Genomic DNA, 24651 nt, shown 5'->3' with positions numbered 1-24651 from the left:
TTTACAAACCTCGATCATAAACCTTAATCTTTGGCTCTTCTCCCTGAAGAGAACAAATCACTGAATGAATTTTCATAAACTTCAACTTCACTCACTCCTTTGAAGTTGCCCTCCAGATTTCCTCCATTAACACTAACTTCTGGGAGCCAGACTGCAGGACTACATATTTTTTCTAATGCAGTTACAGCAGTTTGTAGGAGGACAGGATACTGACAAAGTGAAAACGAGTGAGAGAAAAATTATGCCTATAATAGTGAACACGACAGTACAGAACTTTTATGTACTATAATAACACTAAAATAAGGCAAAAAAGATTATAAATAAAAAAAGAAATGGAAAGAAGCATCAAAACTTGATTAGTCCACAGCAATTCAAAGAGATAACTTCCAAAAGGAAGTGAAGGGAGAAAGGGGCTGAAAGGGGAAGGAAGGGAGAGAGAGGACTTCTCATGATGATGGTAGAATAAAGCTGAAACAGAGAAGGATCCTCCTCCCCTAATTCTTAACAAATAACTAATATAGCAGAAACCAGCAAAAAACTGTAGTAATACTGAATGAACAAGTAAAGTGTTGTACGTAAAACTACAAACTTAAAACTGGCAGCTAAAAGAAATAAACAGAAGATCATGGAATAGTAAAATGTTACTCCTAAATCCTATTTAAAAACCAATTACCCAAAGTAGCCAATCTAAAATGACTACATACTGTATGATTTCAGCTGTATAATACTCTGGAAAGGAGAAAACTAAAGCCATGGAGACAGTAAAAAAACATCAGTGGTTACCAGGGGATTGTGGGGAAGGAGGGAGATGAAAAGGTGGCACACAGAGGATATTTAGGGCAGCGAAACTAGTGCCTATGATGTATTGTGGGTATATATTTAAGCATTTGTCAAAATCCATAGCAAGTGAACCTGAATATAAACTAGGGACTGATCAAATCCAGCCAATTCAGTGTCAGGTCTTAGTACAGATACTCAAGAAAAATAAGCAGCAATAAAAGAAATGGTGATGAGCACTGAATCCATTTAAAAATGAAATGAAGACTAAACTGTGAGAGGATTTCACAAAAGAATGTAAAGGTCATAAATCATGACAACGTAATATAAAAATATTGGAAGGTGGGGGCACCTGGATGGCTCAGCCAGTTAAGCATCTTGCCTTCAGCTCAGGTCATGATCTGAGGGTCCAGGAATGGAGCCCTAGCTCATGCTCTCTTTCTCTCAAATAAATAAATAAATAAAATCTTAAAAAAAAAATGTATACAAAAATACTAGAAGGTGGTGTAGAATGAGGAAGGAGAAACTATGACATGTGAATATCTGTACTGTTTATATACAGGAGAGACTCAATATCACTGAGAACTGAAATGTTTTATTCAAGTACCTGTGGAGTATTTACCTTATTTATACACAGCTTACAGGGAATGTCTTTATTTATTTAAAGTTTTTGGGGCACCTGGGTTGCTCAATTAGTTAAGTGTCTGCCTTCGACACAGGTCATGATCCCAGAGTCCAGAGATCGAGTCAGGCTCTCTGCTCAGCAAGACATCTGTTTTTCCCTTTCCTTCTGCCCCCTGTCACCCCTGACTTGTGCTCTCTCTCTTGAATAAACAAAATCTTAAAAAAAAAAAAAAAAAAAAGGCAATTAAATTGCATCTTAACTCTAAAAATTTAAGCAAAAAACTCAATCTCTTGAAAATGAAAACAAAAGAAAAACCCCCACTAGACAATGGATTAAAAGAGAAGACTATGGGAGCACCCAAGTGGCTCAGTGATTGAGCATCTGCCTTTGGTTCAGGGTGTGATCCCAGGGTCCTGGGATCGAGTTCTGCATCAGGCTTCCCGCGAGGAGCCTGCTTCTCCCTCTGCCTAGGTCTCTGCTTCTCTCTTGATGTCTCTCATGAATAAATAATAAAATCTTTAAAAAGAGAGAGAAGACTATGTGCTTCAAAAATTTAAGGAAAAAAAAGCCAACATCCTAAGAAAAGAGAGAAATAGGCAGAAAAAGATTCCAGCAAGATGAAAGAATTTAGGGAGAAAAAAAAGCATCAGCATATAAACAAGAAGAGAAATCTCTAATATACTCAAGGAAAACATACAATAAATCAAATTAGAAAGATGATAGAGATTAAAAAAAAAAAAAGCCACAAAGGAGATTATCTGAAACTAAGAAGACAAAGACACTGAAAACCTCAATATGGTTAAAAAAACCCCCCTCTTAGCAAGAAGAACTTTAAAGATATAAAAAAAATACAGTTTCTTTTCCTGATCTCCTTCACTAGAAACGGACATACATTTCTAGTTGACCAAGAAAAGAATGCGATAAATATGGCTAGGAGTATTTTTATTAGAAGAAATCAGATGGCTAATAAATTTGAGAAAATGCTCACTGAATAATAGAGCTATTATGAAAAGCTTGAGATATTATTCTTCACATCTTTCAAATTAGCAAAGATTAACATAAAAAGATTATATTCTATATGGCTAGGGTAAACAGAGAAAATACATGAAAAATAAAATAAATATGCTTGCTTTCTTCTACCTATTGGGATGTCACCAATAATACCAGTTAAAGAATATGTCTAATGAGCCCAGGTTCAAGGCAGTAAGAGCACACCCTTTCAACTTGGAAAGGCAGCCTGTCTCAAAAATAAATCACAATGTAGTGGTGAGTAGTGTGAATTCAGAAGCTAAACGGCAGGCAGTGTATACTATGTATTTATTAGGTAAATATTCCATATATCTTATTTTTAAGATGATTTGGTTGCTTGAAATTATCTAAAAAACTATTTTTTGCTTCAAAATATTTTCAATGTCAACCTGTTTAAAATTGATATATACTAAGAAAACTAAAGAAAAAAAATCAGCCAGCATTCACTGAGCACTTTTATTTAGTGGCAGGCACTGTTCTCACAGCTTTACATACATACATGTATTTATTTATTTATTTAAGATTTTTATTTATTTATTCATGAGAGACAGAGAGAGGGAGGCAGAGACACAGGCAGAAGGAGAAGCAGGTTCCATGCAGGGAGCCCGACACGGGACTCCATCCCGGGTCTCCAGGAACATACCCTGGACCGAAGGCAGCAGTAAACCACTGAGCCACCTAGGCTGCCCTTTACATGCCTTTATAACTGTTCAAAAACCACAACGTAGACTTTAGAAGAAAATAAATACCGAGAGGGGAAAACTTCTCAAAGTTCTATAGTTAGTACTATAAAGGGACTGGGACTCAAAACTTAACAGTCTGCACACTTAACAACTCTACTAAATTATTTTTCTACGAACTGTAGGTCCCACATTTTCTCCCAGAAATAATCTCCCCCCAGAAAATTTCCCCAACAATTCCCCAAATAATTTCTTCAATTTCTACTATGTCATATAGTTAAAGCAGAATAGTTACTTCATTAGTTTAGGTAGATAAATGCATCTAGAAGTATAACATTTACCTGCATCCAGGATGCCCTGTGCCAAGATAGCACCAAACTTGGCCATGACATCATCATGTTTATCATTGATGACTTTGGAATACAGCTGTCTGAACTGATTCACCTGAAGGAACAAGCAAAAGAATTACAGACATATCATATTTATCTGTGGTGTCATTTCAGATCAGGGAACAGATTGTTCAAATTATAATGAAACTTGAGCTCTGAATTTCACAACATTCAAAAAGAGAGCGATATAAACCAGATTTGAAGGCAGAAAAGTTCCATGGTTGAAATCATGGGTGTTATGACTTTTCTGATGTGGGAGTGAGCACCAGTTCTGTTTTCAATCTTCATTCCACGGTGGATGATTCAGACTCTTGGGAATGTTGAATGCGATTTCATATCGCACTACTGTTAGTCAGTAGGCGTAAACAGTCCAAGCAAATGCTGAGGCTTTCATTGTACTGTGAATAACATCTCTTTTGCTTACCACCACCTTTACGGATTTCCTAGCAGACGTAATCCTTCAATTCTATCTTCAAGTAACTATCCTTTACTGAAGATGTGTGAGGCATATTTTGGATTTAATGTATATTCACATCAAGATTTTCCTTATGCACATGTATTAATGTTTTGAGAACATGTGATGATAATCACTTGTCAAAAAAACATACCAAAATGGAACATGTCCTAACTTACATGTACCAGCCTGGGATGACTGGTAATTTTTGCTTGCTTCTTTATTCTTTTCTGTATTCCTAAAACTAATATGTATTCCTTTTATAATTAGAAAATAAAACTTAGGGCAGCCTGGGTGACTCAGCAGTTTAGTGCCGCCTTCAGCCCAGGGTGTGATCCTGGAGACCCAGGATCGAGTCCCATGTCAGGCTCCCTGTATGGAGCCTGCTTCTCCCTCTGCCTGTGTCTCTGCCTCTCTCTCTGTGTGTCTCTCATGAATAAATAAATAAAATCTTTAAAAAAAAAAAAAAAAAAGGAAAGGAAACTTATAAAATACACGTTATCAAGATATCTGTGACTCCTTTAAAACTATTTGAGAGACAATAAGGGAACTATTGTACGCTTCTTCCATGTCTTACACTTCTCAGTTTCCCCAACAGCGCTTTTTCAAGTGAGAAGTACCCAGGAATAATTCTGCTTGTTCAAGAGGCACATGACCATGGAGCTCCCCAAATCTGCCAGAAGCAGAAAATATCGAATTTGAGTTTCCTCATATAATGACCTTATTTGCATGACATACTGTTTCAGAATCTCTTCCCCTCTTCACCTGTCTTGGTCTTGGAGGCCACGCTGTACAGTGCAGGATAATAAAGAATCAGACAACCCTGGCTTACAAATATCTCTGCTCCAATAATCTGTTTAGGGAAATTACTTAGCTTTTATGAGCTTCAGTTTCTTCATCCCTACAGGAATTGCAGCACCTATCTTATGGAGCTGCTGTAATATGATGCAGTATATGTGTAATGTAATGTACAAAAGACATTTTATAGTTCAATAGGCATGGCTATCCTACCATACTATGGCAGAACCCCACCTGTCCCCCTTGACTATTATCTCTGTAACTTAACGCTGCTAATAAAATGTGATGGGGAAACCAATGAACTCACTCTGCCATTACCTAGCATATAACCAACCATTAGTGAGCCACTTCTCTAAGTCTTACTTTCTCTAACTATAAAACCAGCATGACTAGATCATCATAAAATTCCCTTCTAGGTTTAAAAATCCTAAGGTTTAATGCTTTAACTGGTTCAACAGGTCAAATTCCTTTGATTCTGAACTTATTTTAGATGAACACTTACATTACCTTATATAGGATGGAAATTTTATGTGCTTAAAGGTTTGTGAAATATGTCATGAACTTATAAAAAGAAAACAGTGGACAAAGCAGTGTATGTACATTATGAGGAAGAATTTAAATATAAAATTGTGCCCAGAACAACAGGAAAACATTCAGTGAAACTGAAAGATGGGATTTAAAAAAATCAGTACAAATATGTAATAGGATTATCCAACTACTATTAATTAAACTACTTTAGAGAGCTATTTCTTGTTTATCATTTAAAAATTCTTTTTTGGGGCAGCCCGGGTGGCTCAGTGGTTTAGTGCCACCTTTGGCCCAGGGCGTGATCCTGGAGTAGTGGGATCAAGTCCTATGTTAGGCTCCCTGCATAGAGCCTACTTCTCCCTCTGCCTGTGTCTCTGCCTCTCTCTTTCTGTGTCTCTCATGAATAACTAAATAAAATCTTTTTAAAAAAATAATTCTTTTCCTCACATTTTATTACTTATGCAGCAGTAACTTAATTCTCATGTTTATGATTCTTTGTAAAGAATCATTATTTTTGTAGGTTAGGATAGTATCTTATATTTGAAGGCAAGTTTGAGATCACGTACTCCCTGTATTTTACAGAAGTGAAACTGAAGTAGGACAGGTGAAATGAGTGGCTTGTTTGTGTCCATAAACAACTAACTGCAATCATGGTGAGGATCATGATTTCCTGATTCAATTTCAGTTATGAACAGTAAGGCACCCTCATATAAAGCACAATTTGTTGGAAAAACTATTTCCCATTTTGTATTATGATAGTCTCACAGAAAAGACAATTAAATTTGAGGCAATCCTGTAATCCATGGATTCATTCTGCTGTGCATTATTATTATCTAAAAACCTACTTTCCCAAATTCATGCATTTTTAACATTCATACTTTTAACTCTACCCCTTATACTGCTGGGGGGGAAAAAACCACTCTCGGAAAAAAAAAAAAAGAGGGCAGCCCCGGTGGCACAGCAGTTTAGCGCCGCCTGCAGCCCAGGGCATGATCCTGGAGACCCTGGATCGAGTCCCACATCAGGCTCTCTGTATGATGCCTGCTTCTCCCCCTGCCTGTGTCTCTGATCTCTCTCTCTCTCTGTCTCTATGAATAAATAAATAAAATCTATAAAAAAAAAAAAAGAAAAAAAATGAGAAGGGAATAAAGTTCTTTGGGGTCATTTCTGTTGGTATTTATCACCTAAGTGTATCTCCTTTAAATTTTCTATTTTCCTGCATATAGAGCACACTTTAAGTTGTCTTTCTTTTTCTCTTTCTCTGCCATTACAAATCTGCTCTTATAACTTCAACTAAAGGCCTACAACTCCTACCACGAAATCTTTGAGGTCAGATGAATTTTGGAATTCAGAATTTATAAAGATAACACGGTCCATATACCATACATTATGCAATATTCTCAATGAAGTATGGGGGCAATAACCTATAATCAAACAAATTAATATTTCAGAGGCAGCAAAATGACTGAATATTAACACTAACTGGGATACAGGTTATAAATGAGCTCATATTATAATGGTCAAGTTTTATAGCCAAGTGAGTACTTAAAAATAAACAAATCTCTTTTTAGTTTTCACAGGTTTTTGGATTTGGAACTGCAGATAAGAGGCTATGGACTTATACAATTTCTTTGTGGTTCGTTCCCAAAGCTCCATCTTCAGTTCTGACTTTTTTTCCCTATGCACTCATCTGATTTCCAGCTGACTTGCTATCATCTCAAACTCAACATGGCTTAAAAAAAATTATCTTTCTTCTTCTTTTAAAATATTGTCAATGTTATCATGATTTCCCCATTATCAATATACCAAATGATATTTTTAGCTTCCTTTCAGTTTTGAGTATTATTTTGTTTATGGTAGTTGCCTGCAGCCCTTTCTTATATTATCACTGGCACAAAGTTCCTACCTCAAGGCAATAGTATGGAAATATAGATTACCATTTATAAATGTGTTATACTATAAACTATCACCTTATAATATAAAATTTCATTCTTAGTAATTTCATCTTATAGAAGTTCAAAGATTTCTCCACAGAAATACTTCTAGATCACCATGATGGCTCACAAAAGCCTAATCTACTCAAATTGTGATTTTAAAACTAGAAAAGCTTATCAAGCTTGGCCAAACATGATCCTTTTGCCAAAAGAGCACCTGTCAGTTGTGGTTACCTACCTACAGCAGGTAAATTTAAGCCAGATGATATCAGGCAAGGAGGAGCATCAGAGATTTTATTTTTACACTGTAATATTTTTATCCGATTCTATATATAATTATGTACATGTTCAAAAATGCTAAAGGTGGATTTCATTTAACAAGGAAACAAAAGACAGACCCTTCATAAAGGATCTTGAGAGGGTTCTTGAGAGAAAGTAGTTCCAAGTAACTACAAAAAGTACATTATTCTAGTTAAATGGTTCTGAATCTCTGGTATAAGGGTTTTCTAAATTGGGTTTGTAATCACCCAGGGACATATACATGTTCCTGGATCTACGTTGTTGAGACTGAGTGAGCAAAACTTGGCATAATAAAAAAACAAAGATGCAATGGAATTACTTAAACCAAGACCATAGTGTATAGAACTAAGCATTAAGACAGCATTCTGTAAAAGGATGTGACATACATCATGCTTATTTAAATATTTCCTTTGGAACTTTCTACTGTGAGTTTTACAAACTATCTGAGAAATGTCCCTTTTGGATTCCTCTGAGGAGTGGCTATAGTCTTAATGAAATGAGCACTTCATTTCCATTTTATTTCCACTTGATTTCATGTACCAGTTTGCAACCTTGTGACTAGGACTCTGCAGTCTTGCAAACTTTTCTCTCTCTTTTTTAAAGATTTTACTTATTTATTTGAGAAAGAGAGAGAGAGAGAGAGCGAGAGTGAGCATGTGCACAGAGAGGGGCACAGGGGGAGGGAGAATCTAAGGCAGACTCCACACTCGATCCCATGACTGCTCAGGACCTGAGCTGAAACCAAGAATCAGACGCTTACTTAATGGACTGAGCCACCCAGGTGCCCCTCTTCAGCCTGTTAATAGCTTTTTCTTTTCAGCAAAATGTCACATACCATTCCAAAAGAATATCTTGTCTTTAGCAATTATCAGATAAAAGACAAAGGATATAAATGACAGTCCACAGAAGTCTTTACTGCATGCTTAACAGCAGAAAACAATGAAACAGAACTCAAACTTTTAAGAATTCATGAGCTGAGTAACAATTTCCCTCTAAGGAATAGTGTTTCCTAAAAAAAATACCAGAACTTTACACACTGGTACACAGTTTTAGTCTCATAGTTGGTAAGATATACATTTAAGTCTCTCCATGGAGTTTATGTTAATGGCAATGGCTAGCAGCAATAACTGCATTTCAACATTTTAAATTAATACTCAAGATTCTGATATAACCTGAAGATGGAAGTGCAACCCATGAATTCACATCAGCTAGGACTTGGTTCAACAGCATTTTATGGAATGATTAAAAAATAATAATTCTTTAAATTCTGTATTTTTTCACTTTTTCTAAATGTGAAAAAGTTTTATTTATTAGAATAAAGAGTTGAGGGGATCCCTGGGTGGCGCAGCGGTTTGGCGCCTGCCTTTGGCCCAGGGCGCGATCCTGAAGACCCGGGATCGAATCCCACATCGGGCTCCCGGTGCATGGAGCCTGCTTCTCCCTCTGCCTGTGTCTCTGCCTCTCTCTCTCTCTCTGTGACTATCATAAAATAAAAAATAAATTAAAAAAAAAAAAAAAGAATAAAGAGTTGACTGTTTTTTTCAAACTACACAGCCTACCCTACTCCACTCCCATTCCAAAGGACCCTGCCATTGTTGGTGCAGAGTTCATGCTTGAAAAAAAAAAATCAACAAAATCCTACAGCAGAGGGATGGAAAGATAGTAATTTATCTTATTCACAATACAAATAATATGAAAGCAACATGTGAGGTCTAAGTGAGTAAATATCTATATATTATTGTTAGAAGAGGTGCATTCCATGGCCTAAACATCCTTCTTTAATGACATTACTCAAGTGGATAACCTCCAGCTGATAAAGCTCAGAAGATCAAAAGCAGAAATAAATGCAAAAGCTATTCATATTACAACTGCTATATTTAAAAACAAAGGCCAAAAAGAAATGTGGACTCTCTGAAAAGATGTTTATGTTCTAGAAGATATAATATATGAATATATTATTAAAACAGAATGAGAAGCTAGGCTTCTATTTTTGGCAATAATCCAATTTTTGGAAGTCTTACAGATGATTCTGACAGAGTGAGCAGCACTGGATTAATGAAATAAAAATGATAGCGACTATTTAGAAATGGGACTCTATTAAACAAAATTCCATAAAATGAGAATGAATAATCAATGAGTTCTGGAAATTCTTCTCTTCTCCACCCTCCCATCAATCTACTTTGCTGAAAATGAGGATGTTCTACATTTGTTTGATGAGGCAAAAGACAGTATGCTAATGGTTTTTCCAACTGTCAATTTTTTGACTGTTTCTCAAACAGAAGCAAAATCAATACAAAACTATTAAATGCCCCAATTTCAAGTTAAGAATAAAAAAGTTCTGAAATTACTGCCTTAGCTACACACATCTACTTAATATAGCAAAACTGGTAATTTTTAGTACATGTGAATAAGATCTATGCATTTTCTGTTTCTCAACAAAATGAGAAATTTTGGCTGAGATGCCAAGATACATTAGATATCATACTCTAACATGATGTCTGGGAGACTGTCACAAGGAAATTTTAAAATAGATTATCTCAAAATCTGTGCTGGGAGTCATCCACAGGGCATCTGTGAGAAGTGGACTTGCAGAAGGATGTGTGAAGGGGATTTCTGTGGGGGAAATCTGGGCTTCAGAGGGACCACGTAGAGAAGTTAATATGATCGATTGTCACTGTGCACTGACATCTGACACGAAGAGTTAAGAGGCATTAGATATCCACTGCAGGACTAGCAGAGAAGCAGAGGGAGATGGAGGAGAGTAGGGAGAAGACAGGAAAAGGGAGAGGGACGGGGCCAATAAAGCTGCATTGAGAACCACATATTATACTCCTAGCTACAAGGGCAAAATATGCAGGACCACTTTTGTGAACAGATGTGGGCTAGAAAGGAAAGAAAGCTGTCCATGAGCCATGTGAAACCCTGCCCAAAAGATCACCCCCGAGGGCAGTGACATTCTAACAGAGAATCTGGATACACTCATTTCTAAACTGAGAATGTATATACCATGTAAAGTGAACGTAGGACATTTTATTACCTCAGAATGATGGATCAAAAAAGTCGCGAACTGCCTGAGTTCACATCCTGTAGCATGGGAACAAGTTATCCTACTAAATGCATTTTAAGAGGACAGCAAGAGGCAAAAATTAAAGTTCATTTTTATGATCCCATCAACCTGTAAGTTCTAATTTTTCAAGAATGGCTAAATAGCTGAATTAACAAAGTGACTAAAAATCTGTAAAAAAAAATGCACTTAAAGAGTATTATAAAGTTATCTCTTTCTCCCACTTTTTTGCTTCCTGTGAGTTTAATGCCCACCACATTTGGGGTAAAAATGTCCTTAAAAGAAGATAAGTTACTAAAGAAAAGCCTAAACTAGCTCTTTTGGAGAATTTTTTTATTTGCTCACCTTTGGACAAGTGATTTCAGTCTGCTGGATCATGATGAGAGCTGAAGCTATCAGAGCTCCTTGCCTCACATAGTTCACAGGGTCATTTGTCATCGGTTCTAACAAATTGATTGCTTCCTGAAAGCATTAAAAAAAAAAACAAAACTTTAAGCTGTTATAGCTGGATTTTCAAATTAGTTACTATCATTCTAAGTCAGTATTTTCATTTAACTTTGTAGTAAGTTCATTAAAGACTACTTGCAACTGAGTATGTCTTGTTTCAATATAATTGATGGTAAGTGAGAAGGAAGCTTGTAGAAGGAGTGCTCCTGTCTTGAGATAAAAGTAAGTAACAGAAAATGAGATTAATGTTTGATAACAACTATTATTTTCCAGGCACAGCATGTATTTTATACGTTATATCCCATATATTTCTATTAATCCTAAAACAAAAACAAAAATAACAATATAAAACAATCTTTATAAACAAAGAAACAGGTTAAGAAATTCATCCAAAGTCAGACAAGTAGAGAACTCAGGCCAATCTGACCCTAAAACCTGGATTAATTATCCAACTTCCTTCAAATACTAGGGTAAAGTAATGGCTTCAATGATTTTATAAGACCTAACATAAAAAAAAAAAAAATTAAATCGACATTTAACAGGATTTTCCCAGTAACACATTCTTCAGAATAATCAGTTCTATGAAAAAAGGATTCCTTGATGAAATAAGTATGGTAGTTCCTATGTACTATGTAACACCTTGTTTCAGAGATTCAAAATATATATAGAATTTGATAAGCTATACATCATTGATAATGATATACATTATGGCAAAAGATCCAGAAAGCCTTATTAAAGAAATCACTCAAACTCTGCTTAACCCACCACCTGTTCACTGTATTTGACCAAGAACTCTTTGGTCCTATATAACTTCTGTTAAGGACATACAGGAACTTTCTTAAGTGCCACTTTGTAACATTCCTTATAAGGTCTTTGGTACATATAAATCCAGAGGAACAGAGAATGGGCTTACAAGATTATCAAATTTCTTTCTTTTTTTTAAGATTTTATTTATTCATTCATGAGAGACACACAGAGAGAGGCAGAGACATAGGCAGAGGGAGAAGCAGACACCCTGTGGGGAGCCCAATGTGGGACTTGATCCCCGGACCATGGGATCCTGACCTGAGCCAAAGGCAGATGCTCAACCACTGAGCCACTCAGGTACCCCTCAAATTTATTTCTTAACACGATATGCCATTTCTTAAATATCCTATGTTTCAAGGACAAGGAAAGACAAAGTTGCATCCTTTTTTAAAGAAAACAGCTTCAGATTGCTTTACATGAGGATTTATTTATTTTAAAAATCAGAGCTGGTAACAGATAATATACATACCAGATAAGTGTATTCTTTCTCCCCATTTCACTGAAAAATGCCATGACATTGTGCAGAGTTTTCAAACACTATTCATAGTATTGTCAATATTGTTTATGAGGTAGTCATGATAAAAAATATAACCAAATTTCCAAGTTATAAGTTAAAAGACACTAACTGGGACGCCTGGGTGGCTCAGTGGTTGAGCATCTGCCTTTGGCTCAGGGCGTGATCCTGGAGTTCCAGGATCGAGTCCCACATCGGGCTCCCTGCATGGAGTCTGCTTCTCCCTCTGCCTGTGTCTCTGCCTCTCACTGTGTTTCTCATGAGTAAATAAATAAAATCTTAAAAAAAAAAAAGACACTAACTTGGTCTTTGAAGTATGTGATATAACCTCAACCTTAAGATAAATTTCAGAATAAAAAAAAAGTTTTAGGTTTTTAAGAAATAAAAATAAAGCACCGGGATCCCTGGGTGGCGCAGCGGTTTGGAGCCTGCCTTTGGCCCAGGGCGCGATCCTGGAGACCCGGGATCGAATCCCACGTCGGGCTCCCGGTGCATGGAGCCTGCTTCTCCCTCTGCCTGTGTCTCTGCCCCCCTCTCTCTCTCTCTCTCTCTGTGACTATCATAAATAAATTTTAAAAAATTAAAAAAAAAATAAAGCACCAAACCTTGGTCAGATAGGTATTGTTATGTAGATCACACAAACTGTCTAGAAATTAAGCAGATTTGCTTAGTATGAGTAACAAAAATTTTTTACTGAATTAACTTTTCAAATGCTGTGTCTCAAAGAACACTTGCTCCTAGATATCATATTAAGTTTACAATAATCTGGAAGGAAAAAAAAATCTAATGTACATTTAACTTATGAGGCTTGACATAAATGTCTACTGAAGACCTGAGGGGAAAATACCTCATAAGACATTCAACTATAATTTACCTTTGTTTACAGAACAGATGTGTTCCAGAAAAAAATGGACAGCCAATTTCTACATAAACTGTATTTTATATACCCAATGATATTCCTAACAAAACTAAAGATACAGTCTCATGTTAAGAAATTCCCTCCAAAAGAAAACACTTTAAAAACAAATCTCTGTGAGAACAGAGAGTATGCCCAACTTGTTCACTATCATATCTTTCAATGATCTTCCCCCGCCACCATTGAGTTGACAAATATTTACTGAATGCCTACTATGTGGCAGTCCTGACACAGGTTCTAGCAGTGAACATTCTGTTCTTAGGGACCTTACATTTCAGGGCAGAGGAGACAGACAATAAATAAATAGGTATAAAAATATGTCAGGTGGTGATAAGTCCTATGAAGAAAAAAAAAAAGCAGGGTAGGGAAACAAATGAGAATATTGAAAGGGGATGTCTCTATAAATTTTTATGCACTTTTTATCACAAATAGTGAAAATGTCTATTTTAATTCCTAGCTTCAGTAACATTTTATGTGACTAGAAAAAATTAAGCAAATTAAAATTTAATTCCTGGACTCAAGCAATAAATGTTTTATTTTATTTTGGATGAGAGGTTAAAAAAATTACTCTTCTGATGAAAAAACACTGGGAGCAAAACTTAGTTATGCTCTTGTTCTTTATGTTCTCATTCTCATTATGTTTGTGTTCTCTCTCTCTCACACATACATACAACCATGCACACATGCACTATTAAAAGAAAAGTTCATATTTTGGGGGGTGGTCAAAGTGGTGTGCATTTGTGCCATGAAAGGCAAAAACGTGATGATTATGTCATTGTTGTGAATCAAGAATACTTGTTTAAGCAACAGAACATTTCATTATGAATCTCATGATGAACTGTATTTTCCAATCATCTATTTGGAACCCAACTCTTCGTCATTTTTTTTTTTAGATTATTTATTTGAGATAGAGAATGACAGCAAGCACAAGTCAGGGGGCAGAGGGAGAGGGAGAAGCAGGTTCCCCACTGAGCAGGGAACCCAAATGGGACTCCATCCCAGGACCCTGAGATCATGACCTGAGCTGAAGGCAGACACTTAACCAATTTAGACCCTCAAGTGCCCCTGTTTTGTCACTTTTGAGGACTTAACAAATATCAGGTTGTCTATTACGTTTATGAGGAGAGATCAGGCAAATAGCAGGCGATTTGCTTAAAACAAAACAATCAAAGTTAATTGATTTTGGTGGTCTCATATGAGAATCTTGATTTCCACAATACTAATCATGTCAATTAAACATGTAAATTACCATGTAAAGGGAACAGAGTAATTCTTTAAAGAAAAAAGAATATTTTATCTTTTTTTTTAAAGAAATCAACGCTTTCAAAGAAAAATTCAACAGCATTGTTTTCATTAGAATCACCCATGTAATGTGGTAGTTCGTTCTTCTTAACTGGCTTTGAGCAACCCAGCACAGTAAAATGAGGAAGTTAGTTCTGAGAAGCTTTGTGAGGCAAGTTAACTCTTATAGATCACACCATACTTGCATTTTTACAGTGGTTGTATAAACTTTCCCACAAAGGAAAACAGTGTGGTGCCAGGAAAGAACGGACCCCACTGGCTTTGGGCTTTACCTTGTTTCCTGTACCAGCACAGCAGATGCCCAGGGCCATAGCAGCTCCATAACGCACATGAGGATTGTAACTCTCTGACAACAATGAAACAACGCTGGGGCACTGTTCAGGGGTCCTGATAAGAAATAGAGAAAGTGAAGACAGTGTTATAGGTAAAATATTTTAAATCAAGATGGAAGAATTTTAACTATTTTCTTAAACTTATGGGAAATAACAGATATATTCACACAGAAGTTGGAGAATTATTATTATTTTTTAAAGATTTTATTTATTTATTTATTCATGAGAGACAGAGAGAAAGAGAGAGCGAGGTGGGGAGGGCAAAGACACAGGCAGAGGGAGAAGCAGGCTCCATGCAGGGAGCCTGCGGGACTTGATCCCGGGACTCCAGGATCACGCCCTGAGCCAATGGCAGGCGCTAAACCGCTGAGCCACCAGGGATCCCCAGAAGTTGGAGAATTAAAAATCGCCCATGGAATTCTAATTATTGATATTAAAACTCTATCTTCAATATTCAGAGAATATACACAAAGCAGAATATATCAGTAATTCCTCAACCACAGCTTTGCATTATAGTCCTTCCCTCGTGCCTCCTCCATAGTGAGTAATAACCATGACGGTGTGGGAGGCACACAATACCCTACATCAATTCTTATCTTTCTTACTTACTTTGTGTTTTGTGTCAGAAGACAGAAACTGACGTACATCTCTACATCTACTGATGTAGAGACTCCGGCATGTTTCCAAAGCTACATAAAAGATTTGAATCACCCAGTATAACTCTGATTCAATATCAAATTGGTAAATATGCCTTGATAATAAAAAAATTCTGGTTTTTTTCTTTAGCAATTATTGGTGTTGATAAGAACAGAAATTGTTCTTTTTTAAAAAATATTTTATTTATTTGAGAGAGAGAGAGTGAGTGCGAATGTGGGGAAAAGCAGAGGGAGTGGGACAGACTCCATGCTGAGCACAGAACCCAAGATGGGGCTCAATCTCATGACCCCGAGACCATCACTCCAGCTCAAATCAAGAGTAGGATGCTCAACCAACTGAACAGGAAGGTACCCAAGAAATTGTTATTTTCTCAACCTCTTCATATTTCAGCAAAGACAAAAACCAGGGCAATGTTGACTAATGAAGTACCTGACCTCATCTTTATAGTGGTTACTCCTTAGGGGCAGCAGAATGGGGGCAGAAACTAGAAGAGAATGTAGAGGAGTGTGAGGGTGGCTGACAAAGATCTCAAACTGGGTTGCTGGTTACACAGTGTGTGTTTAGTTGTGAAAATTCATCAAGCTGTAGGTTAATTATGTGCATGTTTTTGTTTTTGTTTTTGTTTTTTTTTATGTGCATGTTTTTGGATGTATATTACGCTTCAATAAAAACTTAAAGGAAAAAACTAGCTATTGACTACATTTATTCTTTTCTTTCTTTTTTTTTTTTAAGATTTGTTTATTTATTTATGGTAGACATAGAGAGAGAGAGAGGCAGAGACACAGGAGGAGGAAGAAGCAGGCTCCATGCCCAGAGCCCGCCGCAGGACTCGATCCCGGGACTCTAGGACCACACCCTGGGCCAAAGGCAGGCACTAAACTGCTGAGCCACCCAGGGATCCCCCTGACTACATTTAATTTAAAAAATTTTTAAAGACTTTCTTGTTGTGAATGAAAGCAGTTATTACCTACAGACCAATTTAAATCTGTAGCTCTTTGTTGGAATTGTCCTCTAGCCTCAAACTCTAGTAAGTAGTAAATTCAAATTTCAAATGGAGTAGAGCCAAATTTATGAAAATTGTCCTGAAAAATGGAATTTTGCTACAAGAGAAGGTTGGATTTCCTCCTTACAACAGAGTCCATCATTCTTTCTTGAAAATATTCTCAGTTTGACTAAGCTTCCTAATAACTTTTCTTGACTCTTTTGCTGGAATATAAAAAACAAAATGAGCAAATAACTGAAAATGTAGTAATAATATACACCTTCTGTTAATGCACACTGACATAACTATACATTATATAAGAGGAAGCCATGAAGTCATAAACACATGTTCCAGTTCTTGTTTTGTGTCTAAATAGCTGGGATAATTTAGACAAGATTCAATGAAGCAAAGACTTTGGGATCCCTTTCTATGTATGAAAAAAGAAGGAATGGGACTAGAAGTTCTGTAATATCTTTCCCACTTTACAATTCTATGGCTTTTATTATATTTTATTTTTTAAAGATTTTATTTATTTATTCATGAGAGACAGACGGGGGGTGGGAGGAGAGAGACGCAGAGACATAGGCAGAAGGAGAAGCAGGCTCCCCATAAGAGTCTGATGTGGGACTTGATCCCGGATCCCAGGATCAGGACCTGAACCGAAGGCAGACGCTCAACTACTAAGCCACCCAGGCAGACATACCTGGGTTCTTTGTAAAAAAGGAAAGGTAACTCATGCCCAAACATTCATTTAAAATAATATAAAGTGAGTTGGATATTAAACCTAGAAAGTTGGCTATAATCAGGGTCCTGACCTCCAGATCTCCTCACCAACTTTTTAAGAAGCTAATGGCACACAGAACACTTACCCACTTGTCCCTCAGCAGCAGCAAGGGCAGGACATTCTAGGGAAAACTGACTCACACCAAAAAGCTTTTTCTAAATATATCTTAAAGCTTCATTTATTTTATGATGCTCACTTATTAAAAAAGTATTATACTTCAAATAGGATTAATAGTTTCATGAGATTCAGCGAAAATTTTGCCAGGGAACATAAATACTGGGAGCTTAATGCAGAGCTTTACCTAGCTGATTACCATAAAGACTAAAATAGGTTGTGAGGGCTCTAAACTCAAAGGACATAAAAAAAATTCTTGTTAAGTTTCTTAGTCTATAACAGTTCCAATGCTGACACATTCTTCAGTAAAGTGTTAAGACAAGAAATGATAAATTATTTAATAAATTAGCTTAGACATTCAGCTTCTTCAAGAGTACAATAAAACCAGAATATTCTATGTTTACTCTAATTCTTAGCAAGTAGCTCTAAAAGGACAAAAGAGTCCTTCTAAGCAATGACTGGAATGTAAATATTCACTGAAAGCAAAGCTTCTGCACATTAATCTTTGTCTAAACATGTAACACACATAAAATGTATGCATAAATATAAAAATTTTAAAGTAACAGTTATTAATAAGTGAATAAATGGCAAAACAATTATCGCCATCACTTGGAGGCTTGAAGTGAATTAATAGACCTCAGCATAATTGTTACAATGGCTGCTAACATAATAAAAATAGAAACAAGTAGACCTTATATGCACTGCCAACCCTGCCTCTCCATAAAACAGAGACAGAAAGAGAGAAATTGAACCTCAACGTGACCAAGCCTCAAGATCCAACTATCAATTTACAGGAAATACAGAAGACCAAAAACATATTATACTACACATAGGGATATAGCACGCAATTAGTAAAATCCATACTGTGCAAACTAGACAGTAGTAATGACCCGGTTTCTTCAACAAATAAACTGCAAGGTGGAAACAAACAGAGGTGAAGAAAAAGAGAGATTAAAAGAAAATACACCAAATCTTTAATAATAGCCCATAAAGCTTCCTTTCACTTATTTTACATAATTCTAACACTACTTGAATCTTAGCTTTTCTATGCAAACATTTATCTCTTAGATAATATCGCAAAAATAATTCATCATTTGATATAACTCCCTTAGATTAGCATTTATAACAAAGTACTTAAATGACTAATCCCTGATCTGCAATAAATGATCTTTGCACCTGCATGAACATATTTTTTTTTTAAAGATTTTATTTATTTATTCATGAGAGACACAGAGACATAGGCAGAGGGAGCCGGATGCGGGACTCGATCCCAGGACTCCAGATCACGCCCTGGGCCGAAGGCAGATGCTCAACCACTGAGCCACCCAGGCATCCCATATTTATTTATTTATAAATATATTTTATTTATTTGTTTATTTATTGGGGAGGGTAGAGCATGTGTGAATGAGGGGAGGCGCAGGGAGAGAGACAAGGAGACCCCTCCTGAGCATGGGGCCAATGATGTAGGGCTGGATTCCCCCTACCCCTACCCCATGACCCAAGACAACAAATGGAGCCAAAATCAAGAGTTGGACACTCAACAAACTGAGCCACCCAAGCACCCCTCCATGAACATGTTTAGAAAAAATAAATGTCTAAAATGATCAAGTCACAGGAAAATAGTATGCTTTGTTTTATTTAATAGGGAGAGGTAGTAAGCAAGGAATTCAATAGTTTGGAAACCACTGTATTAGCATAAAATGCGTTACATATGACAACTTTTTCCATGTATTTATATTTTGGTATGTTAAATTTAAAAGTATATTTTCTCGGACAATTATAAATGTGCTAGCCACATTTGTTTTAACAATGGAGCTACTACATGTGGTGAGAACTGTACCAACTTTCTTATTCATTTTTTGGCTAGTTTGTAAAACTAAAAAAGTGAATATCATTAGGTTAAAAAGTGAGAGATATATTTTCTGAATGTTATTTTCATTACAATATAAATGAGATGCATCAAATATTCATCATTAGGAAAATAACTGAAAAAGAAGACAGGTTTGTTTCCCCAGCGTACTTTCTTTAAAAAAAAAAAAAAATTTATTTATTTATTCATGAGGGGGAGGGGATAGAGAGAGAGAGAGAGAGAGAGGCAGAGACATAGGCAGAGGAGGAGAAGCAGGCTCCATGTAGGAAGCTCGATGCAGGACTCGATCCCAGGATTCCGGGATCACACCCTGAGCCAAAGGCAGATAACCACTGAGCCACCCAGGCATCCCAGCCCAGTGTACTTTCATCCCACGAGCCTCTGTATCCCAAGCTGCTGCTACATATGAATTTTCACTTGCTCAATTTAGATCTATCAACTACATGTAAGGTACCATTAAGAAAACAAAACAAAATTACACAGATCCTGCCCTAAATTGTACAAATTTAGTCCTACCTTTAATATAAATATACATACATATATATATTTTAAAGATTTTATTTATTTACTCATAGAGACAGAGAGAGGCAGAGGCAGAGGGAGAAGCAGGCATCATACAGAGAGCCTGATGCGGGACTCGATCCAGGGTCTCCAGGATCATGCCCTGGGCTGCAGGCGGCGCTAAACCGCTGCGCCACCGGGGCTGCCCTAATATAAATATTTTGAAGTCATACTAGACTTCATAGAACTAAAAATAGCCAGTTTTAGATAAGTTTTTGCTTTATTTCCAAACAGATTGTTTCTTTTAGATGTTACCAAAATAGGGTGAAAATATGTCAAAAGGTGAGAAGAAAGTAGATTCGTAAGATTTATATAAAGAACTCTACTTCACCCTAATAAAAAACATAGCTCTTAAAAATATCAAATTGGGGCAGCCCCAGTGGCGCAGCGGTTTAGCGCCACCTGCAGCCTAGGGCATGATCCTGGAGACCCTGGATCGAGTCCCGCGTCAGGCTCTCTGCATGGTGCCTGCTTCTCCCTCTGCCTGTGTGTCTCTGCCTCTCTCTCTCTGTGTCTCTATGAATAAATAAATAAATAATCTTTAAAAAAATATATCAAATTGCATTCCTGGATCTAGAGAAATCTGTAATATTCAAATTTGTAAATTTCAAAAAATAATAGTATTATTAGCATGTTCCTTCCCATCATTCCTTAAAATGAGCAAACAAAGGAAAGACTTATAGTATGAGTGCGATGCTATCAACTTGTAGATTATTAAAGTATCAATATTTCCTTGATTTTATAAAATGAACATAAATATACTTCAATTCTCAGAAAGTTCAATTCATTTCTGATATTTAAATAAGTATCCTGATAATAGAAGTTTACCTTTAAAGCTGATTACAGTAATTACTGAAGACTTGCAGAGCTGAGCAAATTTACATCAAATATTTGCATCTTTGAATCAACTTTTATAGAAGTCTGTAATCTAGACAAAAACTCACAACAACCAGGGGACAGCTTAATGAAGCATTGTAAGAGAGTGCTGTGATGTTTTAAACTGCCCATCTACCACCTCTCTACTCCTGAGACTGGTGGTGTCAGTGGAGAGGGCAGTCTGTGTCCTAAACACTTGTTAATGAGCAGGAGCAAAACAGACTTTATTCTCACAGTACTGAGAATAAATTGGGCTTCAGCCTATCTGGTGGTTCCCTGAAGCACCAGTGCAATAGTCTGCCCTTGTTTCACCAAACTTAGAGTACTCCCAGGGTTGGAGCAACTTCCCAAGTGACATTTGTCAAAAACACTTAGAAGCAAAAAAAGTAGGGGTAGCCTGGGTGGTTCAGCCATTTAGCGCCTGCCTTCGGCCCAGGGCGTGATCCTGGAGACCCAGGAACAAGTGCCACGTCCAGCTCCCTGCATGGAGCCTGCTTCTCCCTCTGCCTGTGTCTCTGCCTCTCTGTGTGTCTCTCATAAATAAATAAATAAAATCTTAAAAAAAAAAAAAAGGCAAAAAAGTACTGGCCATGGGAGCCTGGGGCAAGGATTAATTAATTGGCTAGGCAATAAGCAGACCGAGAAGCACGGGAGTCTGGGTGGCTAAGTCAGTAGGACAGACAGAGAAGCTTGGAAAAAAAGAGACTAGGAAAGGAGATATGTGTAGTTAATAAGGGTTTTAAAAGCTGCTGCATATACTGGGGGAATTAAGAATACCACATGAATACTCAGGTTGGACACACGCTCAGGAAAGCCTTAAGAAGACTAAACTTTCACTTCAGCCTCAGCACACGCAAGAAGTGAAGGCTAAAGCACAGTGATAAACGACCTGGCTGAGCGCTAATGGAGTGTTCCAACACAATTTGCAAAGACGGAGAGAGTCTTTTTCCTTTTCCCTTTCCTTGGCTCCAGGCATTTAAGGAAACTCTTGTCACTAGCTAACCACTAGGCTAATGTAACACAGACTTCAGTGGCCATTCATGAGAAAGAATACAGACTTTATAAAGCTTCTTTTAAAAAGTCACCAAAGGGCGGCCCCGGTGACGCAGTGGTTTAGTGCTGCCTGCAGCCCAGGGCGTGATCCTGGGGACCCGGGATCGAGTCCCACGTCAGGCTGTCTGCATGATGCCTGCTTCTCCCTCTGCCTGTGTCTCTGCCTCTCTCTCTCTATGTGTCTCTATGAGTGAATAAATAAAATCTTATAAAATAAAATAAAATAAAATAAAATAAAATAAAAATAAAAACAAAAAGTCACCAAACAACCATAACAAGCAGCAATATAAATCCCTGGAAGCAGGAGGGGGCAGAGAATCTGATTTCCTTTGTTTCTCACATTGTAATATTCAAAACATCCAGTTTTCAACAAAAAATTATGAATCATGCAAAGAAAAAAATGAAGTATAGCCTATTCACAGGAAAAAAGAAATAGAATCAGTCCCTGAGTAAGCCCAGGTATTGAACTTAAACTATCTTAAATATATTCAAAGTGAAAAAAAAGAAAGGCAAATAACTAAAGAAAACAGAACAATGCCTTATCAACTCAAGAAAATCAAGAGATAGAAATGATAGATAGATAGATAGATAGATAGACAGACAGACAGACAGATATAAATAAAACCAAACAAATTCTGGAACTGAAAAACATAAATGAAATGAGAAATTCAGTAGAGTGTGTTCAATAGCAGAACTGGGCATGCAGAAGAAAGAATCACATTAGGTAAACTGACAATATGTTTGAAGCTGTGGAAAAGAGTAATGTCAACAAAGGGTAGGATGGATGAAAAGAAAGACATTTTGAGAAGGCAAAAGGTGGTAGCATTTTCAGATTGGTCTAAATCTTTCATTAAAATAGAGGTAAAAATCAGTCATGAGGGGAGAGTGAGTGGAGTCTAAGATTAAGTTTGGAAGAGCTATTTTTAGAATTTTAACTCTTTCACTGATCTTGTCAAAAAGAATGAGTAAGAAAGGAATAAAAAAAAAAAAAGCCAAGAAATATTTGAGCTGGGCTGTGGGACCTGTTAAAAGTGAGCTAGTTTGGGCAGCCCGGGTGACTCAGCAGTTTAGCGCAGGCTTCGGCCCAGGGTGTGATCCTGGAGACCCAGAATCAGAGTCCCATGTTGGGCTCCCTGCATGGAGCCTGCTTCTCCCTCTGCCTGTGTCTCTGCCTCTCTCTCTTTCTCTCTCATGAATAAATGAAAAATCTTAAAAAAAAGAAAAAAAAAAGAAAAAGAAAAATCTAAAAAAAAAAAAGTGATCTACGATCTTTCAAAAAGGACATTTTAGAAATGATGTTCTAATGCCAAGCTAGTCTTACAATTTAGGAAAAAACTTAGCATAGCTGTTAAAATTTTTATACCAACTTTCTGAAGTAAGGCAGAAATATATTTTCATTACATCCTGTATACTTTTCCCAATATATCTGTGAAACAAAACAAAACAAAACAAAACAAAACTGCTAATGAACCAACCCCCCTCAATCCCAGAAGCCATCTGTTTAAAAATGAGCAATGAAAGTTTCTGCTAAAACCTATGTATACATGTAGAATTCAGACCTTTCTGTGCTCTTCTATATAAGGTTGCAACCAGAGGGAATTAATTGTGCTCCACAGCAAACACATAAAAGCCGAGTAAGAATCTTGTTCTGAAATTAAATTCTGGGAATCACCATAAGGCTCACTGGGCACATTCTTCACAGAATGAAAACTCTAGAATCTCTAGATTATATCTTATTTTTTTCAAGTGGGAGAAACAGCTCAGTGTTAATCCAAAGCAAAACTATCTTAAGCTAAAAATGGCAGAGTTTATTTCAGTCCCTCAAATATCAAAGAGAGCTCTTAAGAATACAACAAAATAGGGTCATGAACTAGTTCAACATACTTAACTGGTAGTTTTATGAATTATAATGAATGCTGCTACTCTTTAAAAATGAATGTATCAAAGAGGAAATAACCTCATTGGCATGCTTGCAGCTATACGACACATTTGTTTCATTGCTTTCAAGCAACAGAGCAGGAGACTGAATAAGTCAATGGGAGGACTTCTTCAGTCAGAGCAGCAAGCAGGTCTACTGAGCATACAAAATCACATGCTTGGGAGATTAACAATAAGAGGTAAGTGTTTAACAAATAAATATAAAGTAAATCTCATTTTTTTTTCCTTCAAAAAAACTGCTACCATAATCTTTTATTTCTATTCAGTAGTTTAAAGATCAAAACAAAAATTTTACCAATGTTAAAGGAGTGATACTTAATATGGGATTTATAGATTTTATGATTAAATGGTTTAATCTTCCTCTTAGCTTATACTCTTTCCCCACCAAACTGGGCAGGTTAAGGAAAAAAATGATTATTACTTAAAGCAAAACAAGGAACTGTTTCAAATTTGGCATAAAGTGATAAATTTAGAAAATATCTGTGGCGGTATAGGCTTTCTTTGAAAGATGAAATTACCAAAAAACAATTATTTGGATCCTACTAATACCTATTTTTTTCCTTATCTCAAACTAAAAGAATTTTAAAATGTATAAAAATGGCAATTATATCAGTATTAAGATAAACCTGATCAGACAAAACCCAATTACAAATAAAGATTCCTAGCTGGTAAATAATTTATTTGGACCTTAGCTGGGCTTGAAGAATTTCTAAGTGGGTAACCAGCATGTACCAAAATGTTCTATTCACAACTATTTAGTGCTTTGATGTTTCTATTCTTCTATACATATTCTAAGGTAAAGGTAAAAAGACATTCGAGGGTCAGGAAATACCTAGACTTTTTTTTTTAAATAACCACTGAAAAAATAAATATATCTCGTTTCGTAACCTGAGACATATCAGGAATATGATTGCGGAAAT

General features: G+C 36.5%; 1 protein-coding gene across 1 annotated transcript in view; it reads right to left on the bottom strand.

The window, feature by feature from the left end:
• Window positions 1-24651, bottom strand: part of PSMD1 (proteasome 26S subunit, non-ATPase 1) — a 93231-nt gene that overhangs the window by 14767 nt on the left and 53813 nt on the right. Inside the window, exons 17-19 of the mRNA XM_038574162.1 lie at window positions 14837-14951; window positions 10924-11040; window positions 3453-3555 (exon numbers count right to left, since the gene is read on the bottom strand). Coding sequence (XP_038430090.1) covers window positions 3453-3555; window positions 10924-11040; window positions 14837-14951 — 335 coding nt within the window. The remainder of the gene's footprint in view (window positions 1-3452; window positions 3556-10923; window positions 11041-14836; window positions 14952-24651) is intronic.

The sequence above is a fragment of the Canis lupus genome, chromosome 25, assembly GCF_011100685.1.
Source record: "Canis lupus familiaris isolate Mischka breed German Shepherd chromosome 25, alternate assembly UU_Cfam_GSD_1.0, whole genome shotgun sequence".
In the NCBI taxonomy this organism is placed as follows: Eukaryota; Metazoa; Chordata; class Mammalia; order Carnivora; family Canidae; genus Canis; species Canis lupus.
The sequence above is the reverse complement of the archived record's forward strand: the minus strand, read 5'-3'. Positions and strand labels throughout refer to the sequence as shown.